General features: G+C 33.9%; 2 protein-coding genes and 1 pseudogene across 2 annotated transcripts; all 3 read right to left on the reverse strand.

Annotated features, from left to right (window-relative positions):
* Positions 1-7,565: 7,565 nt before the first annotated feature.
* Positions 7,566-8,768, reverse strand: LOC130963033 (uncharacterized). The gene is made up of 2 exons (XM_057889182.1): positions 8,317-8,768; positions 7,566-8,232 (listed from the first exon to the last, which is right to left on the reverse strand). Exons 1-2 carry the CDS (start codon positions 8,766-8,768, stop codon positions 7,566-7,568), a joined length of 1,119 nt encoding a protein of 372 aa, XP_057745165.1.
* Positions 8,769-9,838: 1,070 nt separating this feature from the next.
* On the reverse strand, positions 9,839-10,896 carry LOC130963034 (uncharacterized). Its single transcript, XM_057889183.1, has 2 exons — positions 10,780-10,896; positions 9,839-10,561 (listed from the first exon to the last, which is right to left on the reverse strand). The coding sequence occupies exons 1-2, from the start codon at positions 10,894-10,896 to the stop codon at positions 9,839-9,841; spliced, it is 840 nt and encodes a 279-aa protein (XP_057745166.1).
* A 2,278-nt stretch (positions 10,897-13,174) lies between these two features.
* On the reverse strand, positions 13,175-15,467 carry LOC130960575 (40S ribosomal protein S24-1-like; annotated as a pseudogene).
* Positions 15,468-16,508: the final 1,041 nt, after the last annotated feature.

Here is a 16,508-nt window from a genome sequence, read left to right on the forward strand (position 1 = left end):
TTTTATGTTCTTGACTTGGATTGATTAATTAGACACTCTTGAATTGTCAAAGTTTCTTGTTGAATTGTAATTGATGATTTTCAATTACTGTCAAAGTTTATTGAACAAATCTCTGAGGAATTATTGTATGCTTCAGGGACTTTAAGTCCTACAGAGACTTTCTATACCTTCAGGGATTTTGACTATAGGGTTAAAAACTTCACGTTTTCTAAGTGAAGTTAATTCAGCATGAATTACGTCTTTCTATTTTAGCCAATCATCTCTCTGTCTGCATTCTTTGATGGATTTTAGTTCATAATCCTCATCTTGCTTTGCGATTTCTACAGTAATATTATAAGCAAAAATATTGTCGATAACAGTATTTTTTTGGTCCCATATTTTTTCAGTAGTGACATAACTTATCGAGATCTCTTCATTTTCAAGTACTTGAATCTCTTCAAAAGTTTCATCAATAGTTATATTTTCAGATCCCTTTTGAGTATTGCTTCCATGTTGTAACCATCATGATTGATTATCTTTCTCCTTTTTCAGGGATTTTTATCCTTAGAACCTATTGGTCTTCCACACTTTAGGTGTAGATTGCTTTTGTTTGCACTAACAATTTGACCTTTCAAAATACTTGTTTTTATTGGTGTATTTGCAGTTGGAATGTGAGATTTTGTTACTCTTTTTAGGTAAGTAAATGCGTCTAGCAATTGGTTTACAATATTTTGCATATAAATTAACCTTTGTATTTCTATTTCACATTATCTAGTCCGAGGATCTAAATATAATAACGACAATGAATTTCAAGTAATTTCTTTTCCAGGTGTTTATTTTTCTCTCTCTAGTTTTGGAAAATTTGTTTCATCAAAGTGGCAATCAGAAAATCTTGCCTTAAATAAATTATCCGTTGTGGGTTCAAGATATTTTATAATTGACGGAGATTTATAACCAACATATATCCCTAATCTTCTTTTGGGTTTCATCTTTGTGCGTTGTGGTGGAGTAATTGGGACATAAACTGGACATTCAAATATTCTAAGATGAAAAATATTTGACTCCTGACTGCAAGCCAATTATAAAGGGAAGGATTTTAGATAACTTGTTAGTCTTAAGCATATAAGTGCTGCGGCATGCAAAATAGCATGTCCCGTGCTAATGGTCTAGCTATTAACTGAAAGCTTTTAATCAATGATTCTGCTAGACCATTCTAAGTGTGTACATGAACAACAGGCTCTTCTATAGTAATTCCAATTGACACACCATAATCATTAAATTATTGTGACCTAAATTGATCAGCATTATCAAGACGTATTGTCTCTATAACATAGTCTGAAAAATGAGTTTTTAATTTAATTACTTGAGTTAACAATCTCGCAAAGGCCATGTTGCGAGTTGATAGTAAACAAACATGGGACCATCGTGAAGACGCATCTATTAAAACCATGAAATGTTTAAATGGTTCACATGATGGGTGAATGGACCCATATATATCACCATGAATGCATTTTAGAAAAGATGGTGATTCGATTCCAATTTTTTTTGGATGGTCTTATAATTAACTTTCTTTAAGAACATGCAATACATAAAAATTCATTAAATTGAAAGATTTTATGTTCTTTTAGAGGATGACCAGGTAAATTTTCAATAATTCTTCTCATCATAATTGAATCCGGATGACCTAACCGGTCATGCCAAATTGTAAATATATTTGTATTTGTAAAGTTCTTATTTACTATGACATGTGATTTCACATTGTTAATAGTGATGTAATACAAACCTAAAGAAAGAGCAAGTAATTTTTCTAACACGCATTTTTCTCCTGATCTCATAATTGTAATAATATAAAGATATTCATTGTTTTCTTCTTTTGTAGTTTTTACATGATATCCATCATTTGATTATGTGATACTATTTTTTAGGTTAAAAAATATTTCCTTTACAGAAATATTTGGTAATTAAAGAAAATCAGCCAAAAACAACAATAATTTACCTTATTTAACATTCATTAATTGTCGTAACAATTAATTAATCTAAATAAAATAAATTTTTAGTTTTTTTTCCTAAGTATGAAATAATTATGGAGTTATAATTACGCACATTATTGAGAAAATAATTAGAAAATTTTTATTCTTAGAAAAACTTCATTGATTGTGTAAACTTATCTTTACTACTATTGTAAGTCTGTAATTAATTAATGTTGCCTAATTTTTTTTAATAGATAATTATATATAATCTGTTAATTAAAAAATAGGCAATTATATAATATAAAAAGAGAAAAATGATCAAGAGTTCTAATTCATTCTCCAATATATTATTTCTAATTTTTAAATAAAAATTTTGAATTTTTATTTTTTTATATTTTCAAAAAAGTAACAGATTTTTTGACTTTTTTACTTATTTAAGTGTTAGGAAGATAATATAGAACTCCTAATTTATTACTATAAAAAAATTACTACTGAACTTAAGTTAGGTTTAATATAATATTTGTTATTTGTGGTTATCCACGTAGTTTTGAAGAACATACATATATAGTAAAAATATATAGTGATGGAATATATATAAAATTGTACAAAGTAGTTTTGGTATCATACGAACATTAACATATATAGTAACACTTTAAAAGGGTATTTACTATTTGGAAGCAAAAAGTTTGCGAACTAATATAGTTAGGTACGAGAACACTTTATAAGGGAATGTAGCTTCACTAATATTTCAAGTTTGTAAGTATAAATGGATCATATATATATTTCCGTATGGAGTGATCTTGCTGAATTTGGCATCTGACTTTCAAGCATTTTACTTTTGGCTTTAAATTAAAGAAGACATTAGGAAACTTGGGGAGATTGGGAACGCATATATGTGAAAGTGAAACACGTTGGTAGTTGGAGGGTTGTATATGCAAACTCTATAATATAGTGTCTGATTAGTGTTTATATCTATTATAAATAGCGGTGTTTTAAATCAATTCAAACCAAATAAAACCGATTAATTGAACCAAAAAACCAATAACTAAACAAATTGAAAATAGATAAAATTAAAAAAAAAACATTTTGCAGTTATTTTTGGTTTTCAATTTTAGTAAGAAAAACTCTAATTGAATTGAAACTAACTAATTTTTTTATAAATCCTAAATAAAACAAATTTTTTATTTTCGATTCGAATAAGAAAAACTCTAATTGAATTGAAACTAACTGATTTTCTTATAAATCCTAAATAAAACAACCTCTCCTCCCCCATCCCCCCAACCACCAACCCAGCCATTAGTAACCTTAATCTCCAGTCTCTAATTCTCTAACTTCTCAATATCGAAAACTCCTCCCACACTCTACAACATCGAATCCCCTTTCAACTCCTCACTATGCTGAAATTTTTCCCTCTTCTCCGCCATCGATGGCACTGGACAGCACCATCGCGGTAGCGCGGCCCTTTCTCTCCCTCCCTTCTTCGTAGTGCTTTTCTCTCCATGCACTAGCAGCCACCATTGTCCTCGACGCACAGCAGCCGTTATCTCCTCCATAAACAGCAGATGCCATCTCTTCCACGCTGTCTTTTTACGCGCACTAGCAGACGCCATCGTCCTCCCCGCACAGAGCAGCACGCACCAGACGTCGATGTCCTCAATGCATAATAAGACCTCCCTACACTCAACTCAGCCACTCTCTGTCTACATCATCAAATCCTCAACAATGGAGCCTTCAAGTCAGGTTAATTCAATTTCTTATTTAATTTCTGTTCAACTTATTTTGTTGTTGATTTTTTATTATTGATTATTGTTCAACCTATTGAGTATTTTGTTGTGCTTCTACTGTTTTTTTTTTTTAATGATTCTGTGATTACAATTTTAATTTTTAATTCTATTTTTATGATTCTGTGAATTGTTATAATTATGTAGTTTGGTATCAATTCAAGTGAGAATATTGGTATTTCTCTTCTGAATAAATTTACAAGTGTGAGATTCTCAACTACATTACCTGCTGCACTACTCCTCATAGAAACACAAGGAAGCTTGCTAATAGAGGTCGAGGGAAGAGGCGGACTATTGAAGAAGCTCCTATTGATGACACCATTAGTACTAAAATTGAGACCAATAAAGGTAAGAGAAAGCCTTATAGACCTTTGTCTTAGACTTGGGATCACTTTACTAAAGATAAAACTAGTAATCCACAGTACCCTAAAACTAAATACAATTGGTGTGTGGCTAGTTATATTTGTGATACACATAAAAATGACACTAGTAATATGAAAAATCACTTGTTGTCGTAGTGCAAAAAGTTTCCTAAGGAGACATTAAATCCTACTCAAAAGATTCTTTGTTTTCAAGACATTATAAAAAAATTCGGAAAAGGGATAGGTATTTCACTTTCTACTGTGTCTTTTTATATTGATCTTTGTAGATAAGTTCTTGCTAGAATGATTATTATGGGTGAATTGTCTTTTTCGTATGTTGAGGTGGAAGGGTTTTGCTATTATATGATTTGTGTGCAACCCAAGTTTCTACTTTCTAGGAGGATCACATTTACTAGATATTGTTGGAAACTTTATTTGAATGAAAAAACTAAGTTGAAGTATGTTTTTAATCAACTAAATCAAAATATTTTTTTGATAACTTATTGCTAGTCATTTATGCAAAACTTGAACTATCTTTGTCTTACTGCTCATTACATTAATGCTAATTAAAAATTACAGAAAAAAAAAATCCTGAATTTTTGTGCTATCAAGAATCACGAAAGAAAAACAGTTGGTAGGAAGATTGAGAGATATTTGTTGAGATGGGGGATATCCCAAATTTTTTCTGTAACTATTGATAATGCTAGTTTAAATGATGTTACTATTTCTTACTTAAAAAGTAGAATAGACGATTGAAACTTCATCCATTGAAGGGCAAATTTTTGCATGTTAGATGTTGTGCTTATATCTTAAATGTTGTTATGAATGATGGATTGAAAGAAATATATAATTCAATTTTAAGGATTAGAAATACAGTTAGGCATGTGTATGCATCACTAGATCATACGGAGAAGTTTAAGACTATGATTAAAGAAGTTAAAATTCAAGAGAAAGGTATTATGCATTTAGATGTTCTTACTAATGGAACTCTACCTTTTTAACTTGAAAGTGCTTTGAAATTTCAAAATGCACTTAAACGGTTGGGGGAGAAAGATGTGGAATATGCTATGATGGTTGGTGCCTAGTGGGATCCTTAAGTTTAAAGATTAGAAGCGTGCAAGACATTTTGTCAAGTTCTTAAAAATATTTTATGATGTAATCAACAAAATTTCTAGTTCAACATTTATGACCTCTTCTCAATATTTTAATGACTTTTGTAAAATATTATCTACACTTAAGCATTGGATAGGGAGTTTAGATTTGGTATTTTTAGACATGGCTGAAAAAATAAAGTCTAAGTATGATAAGTATTAGGACAACATAAAAGAATAAAAATATGATGATTTTTATTACAGTAGTTCTTGATTCTAGGTATAAGCTTTAACTTATCAAGTGGAGTTTTTGCAAAAACTAACAGTAATATTTGCAATAGAATTGGAGTTGAACAATCCAACGGTAATATTTTTGCATTTATCCCTATCAATAATTTACGTCCAACTTTTTAATAATAAATTTGATGCTAATATCCTTGAAAAAAATTTGACGAAAGATCAACATTAATGGCCATGTTTCAAGTAGTGATAGTAAAAAAAAAATACTAAGGAGATCAAATTATATCACCAAAAAAGTACAAAATTCAATAAATGAACACAATTAATACTATAACATATTTATACACCATTAAGAGTAAATGTGAAAAAAATACTACCTAAAATTGTAAATTGAATAAATACTTTAAAGTTTCAAAAGAAACAAATTAAACAATTATTACGGAGGAATTATATTCATCTGACATTGGTCATTAGTAAGATCAATGTTCTTTAGCCAATGAGTTATAACTCAAATCGTATAGTCTTCCCATACTCATTTAGAGGTCGCAGGTTTGAGTTTCCCTATTTTAGTAAAAATAAAAGATAAATGTTCTTTAAAAAAATAGAAAGTAAAAAATAAAATGTCAAATTCATACCATAAAAAAGTAAAAAAGAGATCACCGGAAGAAGAAGATCTAGTGACAAAGAGTATCAAAAAAATAAAGATGAATGCGACAGAACAAGCTGCTGATGATATGGAGGATATGATACCCCCAACCCAAAGCAACTAAGGAAAATGAAGACCCCATGGATGAGGTTGAAGCTGAACCAGAAGTTGAGGTTGTTTCGGAAACGCTACCTACGCAACTCCCTAAAGTCTCTTATAGGAACGGACTAGTAGGTGATGGGATTGAGAAATTAAACCCAGAAGAGATAATATAAATGATGGCTAAAGAGTATATCTATGATAATGAAACACTTGAGTTGGGGGGTTGTGATCAAGCTCCCTTCAATTCCATGCCTAATATCGAGGTGACTCTCGAGGAATATGAGGATTAATGCAAGCTTTGAAAACAAACTCTTATCGTTAAACCCTTGGGGAAGAATATCAATCTGCTGACAATTGGAAAGATGGATCACTAGGCAATGGGCTAATAAGGAGGCTGTCAGAGTGATGGATTTGGAATGTGGCTTCTTCTTGGTTAGATTTTCTAACCATGATGACTATGTACATGCTCTCTTCGAGGGGCCTTGATGATTGCAGACCATTACATATTAACCTAAAGATGGAGACTGTTATTCATGCCCCAGGAAACGGAGGGAAAAAAGTGGTTATCTAGGTCAAAATTTCAAATCTTCTGGCAAAGTTTTACAACAGCTTTTTCTTATAAAAGTTAGAAAAAACTATGGGTACTATGCTCCACGCTGATGAACTCACCTCCATTCACTCGAGAGGTAAGTTTGTTCGCATTTGCGTAGAAATTGACCTGAGAAATCAACTAGTTTCATTCTTTACGATTTTTGGAAAGGAATTTCATTTGGTTTATGAAGGTCTTCATCAGATTTGCTTCCATTGCGGAAGGTACGAGGACAAGGTAAAAGGATGTCCAGAAGTGGAGAAACAACCTCCGAGAAAAAAAAAACCGCTCAAGATGGCAATTCATCCAAGGTCCAAGGACCCTCGTGAAGAAAACAACACCGGTAACGGCCAGAATATTCCTGACCAGAACAACTAGAATTATCAAAACAGAAAGATTGGGGTGAAAATTAAGGAGCTATTAATGAAACTATTACCGTTGGAAATTTTCAATTGAATCTGTAACACCCTACCCTGGAACAAAGCTTGACTGATACGGAGAAATTCTATCCTTCAAGGTCGGTTTGAGCCTTTCTACCATTATCTTTAATACACACTTATAAGTCACATTGCACAACGAAATGGGGCGAAAAAGGGTGATTGAGTCCGGCTGTTTCACTTTCGGGATAAGGATTATAAGGGTTGCATTGTTGTCTCTTATTGTGTCTGGGTTTAACCACACAGTTTGGATATAATCGAATACATTTTGCTTAACAATATCCCAATTTTCTTTGAAGAAGAGGGCTGGATATCCATCCGGTCCTGGCGCTTTCAGCGAACCAATATTAAAAATTGCATCTTTCACTTCATTCTTCCCTGATTTTCCTGTAAATCTGCTTTTTGATGCTAGGTTCCAAAGGAGGATATTGGCTTCGGGTCACAAGGCCACTGCCAGTTTCATTTTCTTCCTCATATAAGCATTTAAAGAACTCAATGGCATGTCTTTTCAAATCTTCATCTTTTTCGATCCAATCTCTTTGTTGGTCTTTCAATTTCAAGATCTTATTCCTTCTTCTCCTAATAACTGTTCTAGTGTGGTAGTATTGGGTATTGTAGTCTTCATCCACCACCCAAAGATCTCTAGACTTCTGCATCCACAAAACTTCATCTTTGTCTAAAATGTCTTCTAATTCTTCATTTAACTTCGCCTCTAGTTTTTTTAAGAATGGATTTTTCCCATAGCTAGAAGCTCTTTGTATGCCCTCAATCCTGTTAATAATTCTTCTCTTCTGCCTTCCAACATGTCCAAACACATCTTTATTCCACTTTATCAGTTGCCTCGTTGTCTCATTAAGCACTATTGTCAGTGGTTGGTTGCTGTCCCAAGCCTGTTTTATGAATTCCTTATGTCCAGGGTGCATACTCCACATGGCTTCATAGCGAAAAGGCTTTTCTATTCTTGTATTAGCTTGAGGCTTTGTATTGATCAGCAACGGGTGATGATTAGAATTTGTTCTGGCTAACACATTAACTCTGGCATCCGGGAACATCAAACCCCAGTCAGTATTAGAGAGTGCTCGATCGAGTCTTTTGAAAACTCTGTCTAGTTTCTCTCACTGGGGGCCTCTCCAAGTGAATCTGGCTCCTACTGCTCCTAAATCAATGAGTGAACAACCTTCTATCCAACTCTTAGATCTTGCACCCAAGTCAACTCTACTACCTCCTTGCTTCTCTGTTGGGTGAGCAATATCATTAAAGTCTCCTACTACTAGCCACCCTCCAGTTAAGGTAACACTTATCCTCTTCAACTCTACCCATAACTCCTTTCTCCTTGATTCTTGAGGGCTAGCATACACAGCCGTTAGAGCCCAAGATTCGTTAGAGCCATTTTTCATAATCATGTGAACAAATTGCATTTTGGATTGGACAACTCTTATGTCCAAATCCGGATCTTTCCACATAATCCAAATACCTCCGCTATATCCCTGAGCCTCTTCTATATGATAAAAATTAAACCCAAAACTTCTAATAGCCTTTTTTGCATTATCACCACTACATCTAGTCTCCATAAGAATAACTAAATCAGGTTTATACACCTTGGTTAATTCTCTAAGAGTGCGACTAAAGGCCTTGCTAGCCGCTCCTCTATAATTCCAGGACATAAAAATTATTTTAGTCTACAAGAGGATCTTACCCCAGATTACACCATGGGCTCCAACATACCCTCCTCTCCGAGGAGTCCTGCGTCCATATTTGCTCCATAAATATGCTCTCCTTCTAATTGTATTATGTCGTCCTGTCCAGTACATCCTTTTTGGCAACCTTCTTCATACTTTCTGGCTGCCTCCATCATAAGCTCTGGTTCTAAGGAGCTAAAATCTAGTGGCTCTGGCTCAGGATTCTCCACAGCCTCCACATCCTCATCCATTGGTAAAGTTTCAGGTATGACTGTTTCTTGGGAGCATATGTTGGGGGTCATGTTGTTCATGGTACGAGAGGGATTAGTAGGGGATGGGGGTTGTGAGATGAAGTTGTTGCTATGGTTATTGGGGACAAGGGGTAGTCTATTTGTGTTGGTAGTAGTGGGATTCATAGAGTTGGGTTCACAACTTGGGTTAACAGTTGGGAGAACATTAGAGGACTCAGTTGATATTCCTTTATTCTTGTCCTTATTAGTCTTTTGTGGCTTACTAGAAGATGGGCCAGATGTGATCTCTTGTTGGAAAGCTAGAGTTAGGGCTTTAGTGTTATTATCCAAATTGGGCCTTGGGTTGGGCTGTTTGTTTTTCGGGTTAAGTGTCTCTAATGGGGACTGGGTAATTGTCTTATTAGGCATGGGGTTCCTTTTACTGTGATGATTGGCAGCTATTCTCTCATCATTTGAATTCTTCTTTTCTATCATTTGCAAAGCATCAAACCTCGTACTACCACTAACCCATACGTTCTGATTGTCTCTTGCTCCATTTCCTCCACTACTCGCTGCCTCTACATTTCTGCCAGTTTTCTTTCCACGCGTTGTCCTCTGAATGACCATCCACGGGCCGTAAGCTTCATCCTCATTTCTTTCTAAGATTTTTTTGCCCTTGTCCACACAGTTATTTCCAATTTTACCCTCTTCTCCCTCGTCGTTTCGGCTACCCTAATTTTTCTCAGTTCCACTATTATTGCTTTCTGGAGCTTTCTGGGTTTGGACTTTCTTGGGATAGTTGGTCTTTTCATGCCCTACCATTCCACAAGAAAAGCAAATATTATGTATGCCTTCATATTCCACAACATACTTCACCCCCATTAATGGAATAATGTGAAACCAGGGTGCTGGGAGATCTAATTCCACACACAGCCTGGCAAATTTTCCTCTGCATATATCAGCAGTGTTGGAATCTACTTTTATAGTTCTTCCTATAATGTTACCAATTCTCTCTAGCATACTCTTCTCGTAATATTCAATCATTAATCCTGGAAGTCTCACCCATGCTACTGTGTACTCAATAGATGCTTCCATTGGATTGAAATTTGTCTTCCAAAAACTAATCGTGAGATAGTGATCAAAGATTCTCCATGGGCCTCCTATTAGCGCAAAATCGAGATCTTCTTGGGAGTAAAACTTCACAATGAAAAAGTCATTTCCAAGATCAATAACTTCTATACTGCCTTGTTTTCCCCACATAGCCTCTAGTCGCCTGGTTAACACTGCCAAAGAGATTCTTCGACTCAACAACTTCACTATCAATGTATCCCACCATGGGTGTCTTAATTGTTTTAAGACCACTTCATTGATCACTACATTGCAGATTCCATCAGCTCTCTCTACTCTTATCTCAGGAGTGTCTTTCTCAACATTCTTAAAACACTGGCCTTGTGTCTTGCTTATTTCAAAGTGCTCATTTTATGAATTCATTTTCTCATCATCAGATTCCTGAGTTTAGTCCTCTTCTTCCATTGCTGCCGATGGCCTTCTACCTCCTTTGACTGCATCAACAAACAAGCGCTGAGGACGGTTGGTTGCTAGTGCTCTCTCCTGTTCCCCCACCATCCAATCTTCCTCCCTGGAAACCAATAGCTCTTCCCCTGTGAACTTACATCTGTCATTTCCTGTTCTGACTTTTTTAACATTCGGTTGCACTTGATCATTTTCTTTCCGAATTTTCTAGGTTCATGGGACCGTGAGTGTCCTCTACGAACAAAGCCGCCCCTCATGACGGTGGCTTAGATCAGCTGTTTCACAAAGAAAGGAGAGAAAATTCAAAGGGTATGAACGAGTTGTATTCTGTTTATAAAATAAAAGCCTAAAAAACTTTATTGGTCTAGAATTGTAATAACTTTTTTTTGTCATGGATTGAAATAATTTTTATTTATCAATGTTCTAACATAGGACGATCCATTGACACCCAATAAGTGTCTGACCCAAAAAATTTTATTCTCTATTAATCTGTTATAAGGTGAGGTGTTTATGCTCATAGGTTTATTTTTTTAAAAAAATAGTAAGAAAAAGAATTATTTTCTGTTAATCTGTTATTTGTTAAAATTCTTTTGTGTTAAAATTCTTTATTTTAATTTTTTTATTTGTTAATCTATTAATCTGACTTTTGAGGTGCAATTATTATGGTTTCAATTTTTTTTGTATGTAAATTGGATATCATTGATTTTACTTTAACAATTTGATATCAATTTGTTATTTTTGCTTGTTCTAACTTTTGAGATGCTGCTATTATGGATTAACCTTTTTCTTAAACAAAATTTTGATATTAATAATTTTAGTTCTAAGTTTGAGTTGCCTTTATGGTTTATTTAATTGTAGGGTTATTTAAAAATTAAAATGGCTGATAGACAAAAACTTACTAACAATGCAAGTAGGTTTAAAGTGGAGAGCATTCCTATTCCATCAAATGTTGTTAGATCTACAGAAGAAGAATCAATAAGAGAAAGGAAAACAAATACCAAACCAGCTTCAAGTGATACTCCTTTGAAAAAATAAATATCCATCCAACTTATAATTATTATTCTTAGATCTTGTATCTTTTATTTATTAAGAGAACTTTGATTGATAATATTTTAAAAGTAAATAGATTTTAAAAAGTAAAGAAATGGGTGTTATTGACGTTTTTATAGAGATAAGAGCTTTTAAACATTTTTTATTGTGCAAATACATTTGATATCCAATTCAATTCAATCTCAAAAAATGCAGATATATAGTATCTGATTGATTCGTATGCAGTCCTAAGGTCATTGATTGTAACAACTTTTTTTTTATCATTGATTGTAGTAATTTTATTTATCAATGTTTTAAAATAGCACAATAGACCCAATAAGTGTCTGGCCCAATAAAGAGCCTAGACCACAAAAATTGAACATGAGAACTTGAGCACAACCCTAGGTGAACGGTGAACCCAACACGATTGCATCCCCTTAATTCGTCCGAAGCTAGATACAAGAGAATCTCATACTCAAAACAAAATTCACCTCATACCAATCGAAATGGAAAGAAAGGGTATTAAGGACGTAATCACATAATGTTAATATATCATATAGCGAAAGAAAAATTGAATTATAACAATTTTCTCAAATAACCCACTAGGAATAAGTTAGAGGGGAAGAGTTTGAGTAATATGATTTAATTCTATATTAGTGATAGTATATCTTAAATAATAGTATTTAATTATTAATTTACTTTTAAATTATAATTTACTATATCTTTAATAATGTAAAATAAAAAATTAATTTAATTAACTAATTATTAAAATTTTTAAATTAAATTTAACTGTAAATATTTACTATTATGTTTAAAAAACAAAAACATAATTGGATAGAGCTTACTCAATTTGGCCGAGATTAGAGTGGCTCATCCAATTTGCCCTCTTCGAATAAAAAAAAGTGCATTTGAAATAATAAAAATCTGTGGATGAAACTTCTACTATTGGAACTATTTAGCTCCTAAGATGCGCCACTAAAGTTTGATTTGATAAAAGTTTTATATTTAAAAAATTACTTATAAAATTAAAACTCTTTTAACGAATATTTTTAATAAATTAAATTAAAAATAAAAGTTAAGTAGAATTTTAGTCCTAAAGCTTAAACCAAAAAAACTTTTTTTCAATCTTTTTTTACATATAAAATTGTTCCTAAAATTTAAAACTAAATTTTAAAATCATCATTTTTACTTGAATATTAAAATTTTGAATCAAATTACCCATAACAAAAAAACTATAAAAAAGCAATAAAAAAATATTTCTACTCCATCAAAAGAAAAAGGAAAGAAGCTATCCACAATCGTCCATAAAATAAAAACAATTTTAAAAGTTAAACCTCAGACAATTTTGTACGCAGAAAAAAAATTGGGACAAAAAAAATTTTCTAACTTAAAAAAGATCAAAATTATACTTAACTCTAAAAATAACTTTCAATAAGCACAAAAAATAATTACATTTGATCAAAATACTATAAAATAAAATTTTGATCCAATGATAGTGTAAACCAATTTAAAAATCGTGTAATCACAACCGTTCTCTTAGACAACCATTCGTGGCGGTCGATAAATAATTATTTTTGCTAATGTTATGTTACAGTCCAGCAAACATTTGAAAACAGTCGTAAGTAACTGAATTCTCCTCAATCATAAGTTGAAACTAAAGATTAATAATTTGAAAGGCAAAAAGATCACATCATATACGGAAACATCTCATTCTAGGAATCTATAAAATAAAATAGCCATTACAAAATTCCAATACAACAAGCTTAAAATCAGAACATCATGTTTGAAAACTCATTTCTTCTTTCCAGCCTTGGCAGAATCAGAAGCCTTGGTCTGAAAATATTAAAAATGAGAGGTTACTATTTTTACTAAGCAAGAGCAATTCGAGATGAACAATCATCAATAAAAAAAAATTATTTTTGGCAACTATTTACCTTCTTTACTCCACGGATCTTCTTTGCCCTGTTCTTTCTCTCCTTCATTTGCTTCCTCGACTTTTCAACCTTAGTATCAAGTCCATTCTACAAACGACAGGATTTTAGTGAAGGATTATGCAAAACAGAGCAACATGGCACAGATTTAATTAAAGAAGAAAAGTTCTAATTTCCTAAGACCAAAAAGAACTAATGGATGATTGGCAAGCCATGAGCATGGTAAATTAAGCTACAGGGTAGGGTCTTGTACAAAATATCTCAAGAAATTCTAGCATAGTAAAGGGGTAATTAATCCAGCAAACCAAATTATGGTATTCTTTAAGAGGAAGCAATTGTTAGAAGCTAAACAGCAACTAAAAAGAGCTAATGATTTCATCTGAAAACTAATGAATTCTAATATGCACAAGCATTCAAATTAATCTTCTTGGAACATCTCTAATGTTATTGCTCATGAATCATAACAATATACAATTGCATGTCACATTATGGATCAACAATAAAGATCAACATATTTTCACCCCATGCAACTCCAATCTAAATATAAAAAACAGTGCTGACAAGAATTGAAGGAGTACTATATATTATACAGAGGCCATCCAATAATGATTAATATTAGTAAGCACTAACTTACCAGTCTTACAATTTACAGACACACATCCTAGTTGCATTTAAAGTGTTTCTCATTCCATAGCAATTACACTCACGAACCAAAACCACATTAGAAAAACAAAAAACCAAATTATCTTACCCTAATAAGTCTGTACTTAGGCTCATACTTCTTAGCATTCTCAACAGTGTCATAAATCAAACCAAACCAGTGGATTTGCCACCTCCAAAATGGGTGCGGAACTTGAACACAAACACGGTGTTGGGGTCCTTAACATCATAGATTCTAGCAAGCTTCTCCTTAAGCTCAGCCTTCATATTCCAAACACAACAAATTAAAAACCCTAAACACCATAATTGTCCAACCAATAAGTACCTGACAAAAATCAATTAAATCTAAAGTTTTCCCCAAACAGAAAGTACCTTAGAAACATTTGCCCTCCCTGGATGAAGAACATCAATGACCTACAACCACACAATTAAAGAGAAAACGAGGCTCAGATACATTAATAATAATAATAATAATAAATCCCTATGTATCGCACAATTCATCGATCATTATCAAATCCCAATTACTCTACGATAAAGCCATAAAAACAGAGCAAAAGTGAGAATCGTGAACGAACTCACGAATTGCTTTCTGGAGAGGAGCCTGTTAGTCATAAACTTCCTTGTTCTGATGGTAACCGCTTTGTCAGCCATGTTTGTTTGAAGCTTGAGGACCCAAAAAAAATTACTAGTCTATATCCACAACCAATTCACAATTATTCACAATTCACAGTTCAAATGATCTTCACAAAATTCAAATGATCTTCATAAAAAAAATTACCTTAAGTGCTGAACAATGAAGCAGAGGACGTTGATTCGCTGAAAGGAGGACGGCGAACCGACGAGAATGGAGGACGGCGATGCGGCAGGAACTGAGTACGGCAAGGCAGCAAGCACGGAGGACGTCAAGGCGGCAAGGACAGAGGACCACGGACTGACGGTGGGAACCGAAAGGAGGACGGCAATGTGGTAGGAACTGAGTACCACTGACGGCGAGAACGTCTGAACCCGAAGAGGGACGGATGAACGCGAGGAACAATGGCGAGAGGAAGAACGCGACGGAGAGGGATGAACGCGAGGAAGAGTGGGCGATCTCTGGCGAACAGGCTACGGTGGTGGTCAAGGAAGAAGGAGTGGCCGAGTGGTGTCTCGCTCTGATCTCTGGGGGGGTGGGGGTGGGTAAGGGTCAAGGGTAGAGTGCAGTGCCGAAAAGAGGGTGAAATGTGAAATTAGGGTTTGTTATGGCTGAAGTAATATATATATAATTTATTGAGTTAATACCAAAACTAATCATAAAATATTATGAAACTGACAAATTTAATCATAAAAAAAATTAAAATTAACTTGTAACCATAAAAGATGAGATTTTATAGATTTAGATCTTCTAAAGTTTGAATTTCACTTTAAAGAGTAAAGTGTGATCTCACCATTGATTCATAGGTGAGATCAAGAATAAATATGAAAGAGAAAGTATTCAAAGATAGAAGATCACACTTTATTCTCTAAAGTAAAATTCAAACTTTAGAGGATCCAAATCCAGATTTTATAGTAAAATCTATTCAAACCTTAAAATCTATTAAAAAATTTTAAATTGTCCTTCTACTCTAACTTAATCACTCTCAATTTCTAATCATATCTCATCTCCATTCTCCAATCCTCTTCATCACTTCCAATCTCTCAATCCTCTTCTACTTTACCATCTATGCTAAGTGCTACGACTTGAGCTTCACCATCGCCATTTCTGTATTTATAAAGCGTGTTGTAAACGAATTTATACTCTTTTGCTATCTCCTTCACCATCCTGATGCAAAGAGATTAGAATGTTTAGGCAGTTGTGCGTGAGAAGTTGGAAACTTGATGACGTGGTGACTTCATTGACGAACTGCTTCTTCGGTTTGGCGTCCACAGTAGATTGGCGAAGAAGTTGAATACCTGCAGATCGAAGAAGATCTCATCGATTTTCTCGATGTCAGTTGTGGTGTCGTCGAGGGTGTTGTTGGATTTGGCGATGTCGGTGAGGGCGAGGGCGAAGGCGTAGCTTGCAGCGGTGGAGACCATGCGGCCAAGGGCTCTGGCGGAGCGACAAGGGTGGGTGAGTTTGAGGGAGAGGGAGGGGAGGGGAGGGAAGGTGGTGGTGGAGAGCGAGAGGTTGAGGATGAATTTTGGGTGGGTAAGGAAGGATCTTAAGGTTTGGATTGAAGGGAGTGAAGTTGTAGTGGTGGTGTGATGTGATCATTGTCGTTGGAGATGAA

Source organism: Arachis stenosperma, chromosome 2, assembly GCF_014773155.1.
Source record: "Arachis stenosperma cultivar V10309 chromosome 2, arast.V10309.gnm1.PFL2, whole genome shotgun sequence".
NCBI classification, from domain to species: Eukaryota; Viridiplantae; Streptophyta; class Magnoliopsida; order Fabales; family Fabaceae; genus Arachis; species Arachis stenosperma.